The 8,479-nt window shown below is 52.4% G+C and overlaps 1 protein-coding gene across 2 annotated transcripts in view; it reads right to left on the bottom strand.

Moving 5' to 3' along the window:
* The window catches only part of NIN (ninein (GSK3B interacting protein)), a 55,812-nt gene that overhangs the window by 29,648 nt on the left and 17,685 nt on the right, over window positions 1-8,479 (bottom strand). For both annotated transcript variants that reach the window (XM_009322928.1, XM_009322929.1), the window contains exons 4-8: window positions 6,312-6,358; window positions 4,476-4,666; window positions 3,186-3,332; window positions 2,131-2,298; window positions 701-837 (exon numbers count right to left, since the gene is read on the bottom strand). In XM_009322928.1, the coding sequence (XP_009321203.1) occupies window positions 701-837; window positions 2,131-2,298; window positions 3,186-3,332; window positions 4,476-4,666; window positions 6,312-6,358 (690 nt within the window). The remainder of the gene's footprint in view (window positions 1-700; window positions 838-2,130; window positions 2,299-3,185; window positions 3,333-4,475; window positions 4,667-6,311; window positions 6,359-8,479) is intronic.

Below are 8,479 nucleotides of genomic sequence, written 5' to 3'. Positions count from 1 at the left end.
AAACTGAGGGTGCATTGCTTAGGGCAGGGGTCTCCGAAGTGGGGTGGACGAGATGATCCATTGGTGTGTGGGAAGAAATATTTGAGCTTCAGTAGTACATGTATATAATTTATAAATTAACAAATACACATACAGGGAAAGATATACCTGGAAGTGTTTCCCATCCCCTACATTCTCTCACTGGAGAAGCCTGCACGGCAAGTCCAGTGCAAAGTCAAACTGTGTTGACTTTCATATGAAAAAAGTGAGGGTGCACGGTGTTTTTGTACCTCACCCACACCTCTATCACAGGGCAAAACCTACGTAACACTACCGCAAGAAATCGGTCAGGATCAAAGGCACTGCTTATCAAATTGCACCAGCCTCCGCCTTAAGTTTTGCATTCCTTGGCCATCAATGACCACTGCAGATTGCAATGACCGTTCCCAGACTGCAGAGCGGGGCTGGAAGCAGCCTGCTGCTTTGATTTTATTTTTTTTTTTTAATATATTTTTCTGCAATAGTTGGGTTTGAGTGTTTAACCCATGCAAAACGAGGGTTTCTGACCAAGCTAACGGAGAACCTAACCTTCCAGCGAAACGGCAGTGCCACTTGGCGAGGTGCTACGAACTGCCGTTAATCAGCGGCTACTGAAGCCCCTGCTTGGCAAAACGGCGAGGGCAATGGGGGAGCGGCAGAGCCGGCCATCCTGGTGACTTACAGCAAGTGTCTGATCTCGGTTTTGAAGCTCGCCAGGGCTGCCTGGTGGACTCCGTTCTTGGTTATTAAAAGCTCATTTTCCAGCGCCAGCGTCAGCTCTGTCAAGTTCACCTTCCCGTCCAAGCTGAAATCCAAAGCCTGCAAAACACCACAGCGTTAGAGCAGAACGAGCTTTCCCGCCCTGCAGGAGCCTGCGGACATTTGTACATGAAGCGACAGAATAAAGTGAGGAGGCTCAGAAGAGATCTTTGCTTCCCGATTGATCTGTCACGAATGACTTTGGGGCAACAAACCAGACATCTCTGCCACCTTCCTACGTTAAAGAGCTGCTGCCAGCTGCGGAGACGGAAAGTGTCCTGGCCGTGCTGCAAGACCAACAGGAAATTAAGCCCATGCCTGATTAAAAGTATTAACTCTCTAGGGGACCTGACCACACTGGCCTTTTTACATACTCAAATTCTGCAAGAAAGCGGTTGAAGATGTTCATGTTAAACAAAACCAGCTCTTGCAATAGAGACAACACAGGAGAAGCCTTGTAGGAGGTGTTTGACAGCAAAGATCCCACCTCTTCGAAAATAAATTATCAGCAACTGCTTGTAATTTCCTTCAACCTAACTCTGCAGGAGCACAAAGCGGAGCGCAGAAGGGGCAGTGGTGGGGCTGAAACACTGCAAACACTGGAGAAACCACCCCGGTGACACCGGTAACAAAGCAAGTTACCGGTGGAAAGCAACAAGCAGAAGAGCAGGTAAAGGTGTACCACCCGAGTCTGGTGAAAGCAGTACCAGGTTATCAAGCTGGCCTGCACGAGCCCAGGCTACAAGTGAGTTTTAAAGCCCGAGCATCCACAGCGTGGATGTTTAACGCCCACGCAGACATTAAACGCCAAAAGAAATCTGCCATCATCGCTGCCGGGAACCCAGCGGTGGTCTCGGAATAGACACGTGAAATTATCTTCTCCCATTCAGAGCTTCTAGCGCGACAGACAGGGAAGGGGTTTGCTTCAGGTATCTGATTTGCAGCCCACATTACCCTTTTACTCCGTATAACAGAACGCTAGTTACTGGGCAGGGTTTCAAGTGCTGTCCTCCACCTCAGCACAAGCAATAATTCAGGTCATCCCAGTGCCAAAAGGTGCAGCTATTAAGTGAGATAAAGGAATTAAATTGCTTTCTACAAATATAGGTGACCTCTTCGAGCTAAGCTGGAAGTCACATTACATTTTTATCATTAACTTCTAGCTCTCTGGGATGCACCATCATTTCAATAAAGGAAATTATTGGAAATTTCCCAGAACAGTTAGATTCTTGTCACTAGCACTGGGAATTTTAAAGGGGGGGAAAAAAAAATAATCCAGCTACAGTCCAGCATCCTACACTGGGGAAAAAAACCAAAAGCAAAGAAAAGGGGTGAGATGGAGCTGCCGGTTACCTTCAGGATCTCCTGGCTGTTCTCTATGCCCTCCTGGTGCCAGCAGTCGAGGACGCCCTCCACGCAGCCGTAGCCCATCCCATCATCCAGGCTGGAGAAGAGGCAGAAGCCGACGGTGCTGGGCATGGCCGAGGGGGTGGTCATGCGCCTCCCGCTTTCATCAAAGGACTGCCGAGAGAGGGGAGAGGGTGCGACGGGGCACGGGCAGAGCCAGGCATCTGGCCACCCCGTGATGAGAAAGGCTTATAAATGTAATTTCGCTAAACAGTACTCTGGAGATTAGAGATTAAGGTCTGCTTTTCCTCACTGCCAAGCAAATACCCGGCAGGAGCGCCGCTGCTGACCTCACGGCACCGCACCGCACCCCGGTGCTTGGGATTTAAAATAAATCCGAGGAGGAACAGTTTCAGAACCGCCCTCAATACTCCAAAAGTGTTTTCCGCTATCCATTTTTGGTTTCAAGTGTCGCCTCCCCTCGAAAGGCTGCTGGGAGCACGTGCACAGGTACCTTTGCTATAGCCCTCAGCTTCCAGGCAAAGATAGGTAGTAGATTCCAAACTCTCCCTCAAATAAAAAAAAAAAATAAACTAGAGATGCGGGGCCTGCATGCCCACGGTCTCCAGCCTGCCCCAGGCCACCGCTTCCCCCTGCATCCAGTTGATACCATTTACTTACTGCACTTCACAGCTTGCAAGAGCCATCTCCAAGCCACGCTACTCTAAAGGGGAGCCATCTCCCTTTTATCGTGAGGGTGTTTCCTGCGTTATTCCCCACGGCCCCCAACACATCCAGAGGGAGCCTGCAGCAGCTTCACCCCGTCGCTCTCGCTCGGGGCGGAGGCAGTCGTGCCCGCAGGGCTGCTGCGCTCACCGGGGCATCCCTGGCTCTGCTCCGCTCCCCGGCGGGGCAGGGCAGGGGAGCAGCCCCCCGCTGCCACCACCTCCAAGGCTGCCCCACCACAGGGACAAACGTGGAGGAGACTGGCTAGGTCGAATTTGCCCAGGACTTCTCCCCCTCCTCCTGTTTTTACCCCGGGATCCGCCTCAGTTTCTCACCTGCATGGAGAGGTGTCGTTTCAGCTGTCTGTATGGAGTAGACGCTGAGGGTGTCAGCGACTTTCCATTTTTAAACAAGCCGTAGAAGAAGTCCTCTACGCTCATGGTGCCATCTTGCTCCAGGTTATGGAGCACCTCTTCAAGCACCTGCAAGCAGCAGGGGATAGAAATCACATCTGCTATTGCCAAAAACACCGCGGTAACAATTTGGCACACCAGAAAACGTCCTATTCCCTAAGGCTCTACAAAAAAAGAGCCAAGCAGGAGTTACCTGGTACACTGCGTCGGCCTAACACCGGTACAGCAACCTTCATACAGAAAATTGCAGAGCCACATACGCTACCAAAACCCTGCCTGTAAAAGCCTGTAAGCTCCTGGTCATCTTGGAGCCTCCGACTTGCGAGGCAGCACAAAAACCCTTGTTTCATTCTGCTCTCGAGACAGGGTGACCTCAGGAATTCAGTACAAGGTAGTGAGACAGATGCCAAAACCCCAGCAGCTTGTGAAGTGACCAGGCAAAAAAACATAGTAAGACACTGCAAGGTTATAATAAGTCGGTTTTATGCTTCAGGGCAGTCGGCTTACTGAAAAGCAAGACCAACCTTATTAGGACCAGAGATGTTAGGATTAGTCCGTCACTATTTCTTTGTCTACAGTTTATTTTTTCCATTTTTCTGCCTTAATATCCTGAAAACATTTTGTTGCAAATGCTGCGAAGGAATACCAGCTCAGAAACACATTTTACGAAGGAAATGATTACAAGCCATGTTATTTTAAGATGCAAGACAGTCTGATTTTTTTATAAAACTAAATCCTAAATTGACAAGAGACTGTTTTGCTAAAGGAATCATTTTCTTGTGGACTCCTCCTGGAGGACAGAAACTGCCCGCAGGCCTTCTGAAAGTCAAAAGCAACCATCTATGTATATTTTAACCCATATTTACTGTCTAGTTAGAAGATTTCTGGGATTAAGGAGACATGCTTGGAATCTAGGATATGTTTTTAAATTCCAGTTTACTCTGCGATTGCATGAGAAGACACGCACGCTATGGTGTCAGTAAGGCTGGCAGCTGCCTTCTACTAGAGCAGCCTCCCACATCTGATGGTTCGACACCAACAAACTCGCTGGAAAGCCATGAGCTGGAGCTGAAAACCACTCTCCAAGTAGCGACCTGTTAGCCAGCACTTGTGCTTTAGGCTTGCGGTCAACCACAGGACAGACTTTGTGGGGGCCACGCTACAACCCAGGCACACGCACTGGTGCGAGTGGGTCCGTACGTGGCCACTCACCTCCCCGGCCGCTGTTCGGAGCCCATACTGCTCACAAATGGAGATAAGCTTTTTCCTGTTCAGGTGGCCGTCCCTGGTGATGCCGAGGTGCTCGCAGACCTCCTGCAGTTTCTCCTCTATCCAGTCCGGGGTGGGCAGCGATGCGCCAGGGGAGGCGTTCAGGTCATCCGGGTTCCAGAAGCGCAGCTGCCCTAGAAACGGGGGAAACTGCTCTGGTTTCTGCCCATCCGCTGCACACGAGTGACCACCAGAAGACCTGGGGACTTGCTGCTGCAAGTCCTTGCTCATCAGACCCCATGGGACCATTTGCCTTGCCTCATCCTGCTCAGAGCACCCTTGTAATTTTGGGGTACGGCTACCGGCACCAGCATGGCTATCGGACTATACCAGAAGGAGCAGATCCTGTTCAGCATTAAACTTGCATGCGTTACCATGGGCGAGGGAACCCCACATCCAGGCGCAGGGTGAGCTGCAGCCAGGTCCACGGCCAGGAGGATCTCCGGGGACGTGGATGAGTCCAATGGCCAACGTGGGCCGGCGGCCAGGGGAAGCACAGCCCTGCCGCCTTGGCCACTGGTGTGCATGGAGAAGGGACCTCTCCTCTTCTGGACAGTTATGGGATCAAGGGAGAGGGCTGAGCAAGTTGCATATCCGTATATACCTTGACCAGGTTGAGAACTTCAGTGGTTGCCTGTCTCCATAAATGTCACCCCCCAGGTGGAGCTGCCTAAACTCCCATCCCCTTTGAATGTAAACTGTAGTGTATGTTTTGATCTAAGTACTTCCAAACACCCCTTCAGGGGAAGAAAAAAAACCCAATAGCCTTCAGCTGAACACATTTCCTCCACCTCCAGCAAACACCTGGAGTGCAGTCTCACCCAGCTGGAAACGTTCACAGAGCTACTAGACACAAAACAGTCAGAGTTTGCTCAGCTGCAAGGCCACCTCCTTGCATCTACCACCTCATCCTGGGGCTGGAAAAGTGGCTTTTGAAGCAAAAATTTGGTCTCGTTGGACAGGGTAGGGGATAGAGAGCAGCTGAAATACGGAAGAGGTGCTGAAGCAATTAAAAGCTGCATGGCTTAGTTATAAACACATCTTTGCGTGCTGCAGGTTGTGCTGAGGGTTGGTGCCAAGGCCTGCCAGCCCGGTGACAGGAGAAGCGCTCAGAGGAGCTCGCCCCGACACTGTTAGCTCATGTTGTGGGGTCCCCCTCCAGCATCCCTGCCTGAACCAGCAGTAGAAAAATCTTTGGCCACATCCCGGAGCAGAGCAGGACGTGTCCCACTGCTACCCCTGCTCAGTCCCCGAGCCCCACAAGCTGCGTCCATGCGGGACAAGGAGCAGGGCGGGATGAGGAGCCTCTCCACACCCCAGGGGTCAGCCCGCTCTCCCTTGCAGGACAATTAGGAAACATTTAATGACTGGTCCGTGCTGACATCTAGTGCCTACCGTGCTCCACTACAGCCAGCAGCCCCGCAGCACCCAGGGCAGGAGTGGGGACCAGGACCAGCCCCAGCTGCTGCTCTGGGGGTGCTGGGGTCAGGGAGACTGGGAGCACCTACAGCAGAGCAACCTCTGCACCGGACAGGAGGAAGAAAAGAGGGCAGAGAGGGTAAGGCACAAGACCGTGTCCTCCAAGGAGCCCCACTTTGGCTTTCATTCCCAGCTCGGGGCTTGCTTGCCCCGTGCACACCTTCCCGAGCTCTGCTCTGAGCCAGGCTGGGACTGCTCGGCACACCCAGCTGGCCTGAGACCATCTTAAAGTGCTCCTCTGATTCACCTTTAAAGCTGAAAAGAGAATACGCCCATACAGGTGCTGCTGTTAGCTCTTACCCTCGGCCTCGTACTCCTCACTGTCTCGCGTCTTCCAGTGCTGGGGAGAAAACAAAAGGTTCCCGAGTTATTACTGTTGCAAGACATCACCCGTATGAAAGAGACTCTGCGATTAGCATCAAACGAGCTACACGGCTCCAGCAACACCACCAGGCTTTCATCTCCCCACTCCCCACAGGCTGGGCTGGCAATCCACAGCTCTTTGATGCTGCCTGTTTCTGGCACGCAAGGTGCTTTGGTGGGAATAAACCACAGCTGCAGCAGAAGACACCAAAAGCCCCGCAAATGACCCACGAGAGGTGACAGATCAGAGTCCAGCAGGTTGATGGGGAGGGAGGGAGAGATTTGTCCTCCAAGCAAACCATGCTGCTTGTCTTAGAGGTATCAATGGTCAGGATGATGAGGATGCAGGGAAGATCATGAGCTGCATACAGGCACTGTCTGAATTTGGGTAATCCTTTCCTTCCAGCACCCTATTTTCCCATTGCAGAACGGCTACCTGGTCTTGTACGCGGCTAGCCTGCAAGCCGGGACGTGAGCACGGCACGCTTCGAGTCTCGAGCATCCCCATCGCGGGTAGCCCTTGACAGAAACCTGCACGGCGCAACACCATCCCACGGCCCCGCTCCCCTCCGCGGGCAATCACATGTCACCCACGCCAGCCGCAGAGCCCGTGCGTCCCGGGCACTGGGGAACACGCGTCCACAGCGGGTAATTAAACCGCAACGAACCCACGAGCGCGATCGGGACACCTGCTTCCAGAGCACGTGCGATTTGGGAAAGGAAGCTTTTGCTGCTTTATGCTTTCCCTTTTGACAAGGGGCACCCATCTGCCTGCAGAGCTCAAGGGCCAGCAGCCCACGCTCAGCCAAACCCGCTCCAAAATGCCTCCACTAACCGTAGCTCTAGGTCAGGAGGCAGAGCCGTGCTGCCAACAAGCTCTCCGCTGAGCTAGCTAGAGAAAAACAAAAACAAACAATCATGCTCTTTGCTGGTCTTAAGCCATCCCGCTTCCTCTGTGGCAATACCACATCGGCTCAGGCGGCCCCGGGAGCAGGGCAGAAGTACATTGTTTAAAACGATTTTCCCCACGTACTACATGTTGTCTCGTCTCTACCGCCCTTGTACCAGCCGAGGGTATTTACTCGCACACGATGCTCAGCGATGTTAACTTCTGGTTTAGCAACAGCGGCGGCAGATGTTACTTCTCCACCATTACAAGTGGATACTTCTGCGCGCACGTGACTGATGGATTTGAAGTCAAAGTCACCCAGGACATAAAGAGGCTCTAAATCATCATATAAAAGTTCAATACGTCTCATTCAGATTACAGCTAAAAGCCATTAATCTACAACGTTACCATGGAAACTGGATTAGGTCACTGGACTTTTTTTAGCTCCGCTGCTTGCTCCCGTTTCATCTGCTGGACCATACGGGGGCCGTTCGCTGCCGCCGCAGCATCTCAGCGTACCCCTCTGCTTTTGGGGCCAGTCACAGGGCGGGAATCGGGGAGAGCCTCGGATGGAGAGGGGGGGCTTCACCTTTGCTTTCCCAGGCAGGCTTCAGGCAGAAGTCGGCCTGGCAGAGGCAGGTCACAGGCCGGGCTGGAACCTGCAGCGCTGCTGGATGCTCTGGACAAAGCCAAGAACATATAGAATATACTGCACTAGAAAGCTGCGGGTTTTGGCCCAAACAAGGGCAGTCCAGCTAGCACCCCCATCGAGGCATTGGGGTGGCAGATTCCTGGTTTGCCTGATAAGCCATCAGGACAAGCACGCAAAAAAGCAGGAGCTGAGGCAACAGGTACCGTCAAATTACCGTCTGGAAAGGCAGAAAACAGCCTGTGTTCCCAAAAACGCATGAGCTGACACCATCTCAGCCCATAAGTGCCCGTACATATGCAACGGCCAACTTGGTGCTGGGAGAAGGTATCTTTGGGTGCCAGACAGAGCTACCACCCTGCAGCCTTGTCCTTGGGTGGGGGGCACTGAGGGGAATCTGGGCAGTGATGCTCAGAAGGGGGGGTCCACTGCTGCGTCCGAGTCTTTTTGCATAAGCAACATATATATTTTTCTATAGAATCAGACCTAAGCCATTTCGCACCAGAACCTCTCACTTCAAGGACTCGCCTCAAAACCAAGAGCCCCAAACCACAGCACACGGTAACT

Source organism: Pygoscelis adeliae, unplaced genomic scaffold, assembly GCF_000699105.1.
Source record: "Pygoscelis adeliae isolate BGI_AS28 unplaced genomic scaffold, ASM69910v1 Scaffold314, whole genome shotgun sequence".
Classification (NCBI taxonomy): Eukaryota; Metazoa; Chordata; class Aves; order Sphenisciformes; family Spheniscidae; genus Pygoscelis; species Pygoscelis adeliae.
This window is presented reverse-complemented; position numbering and strand designations above follow the sequence as displayed.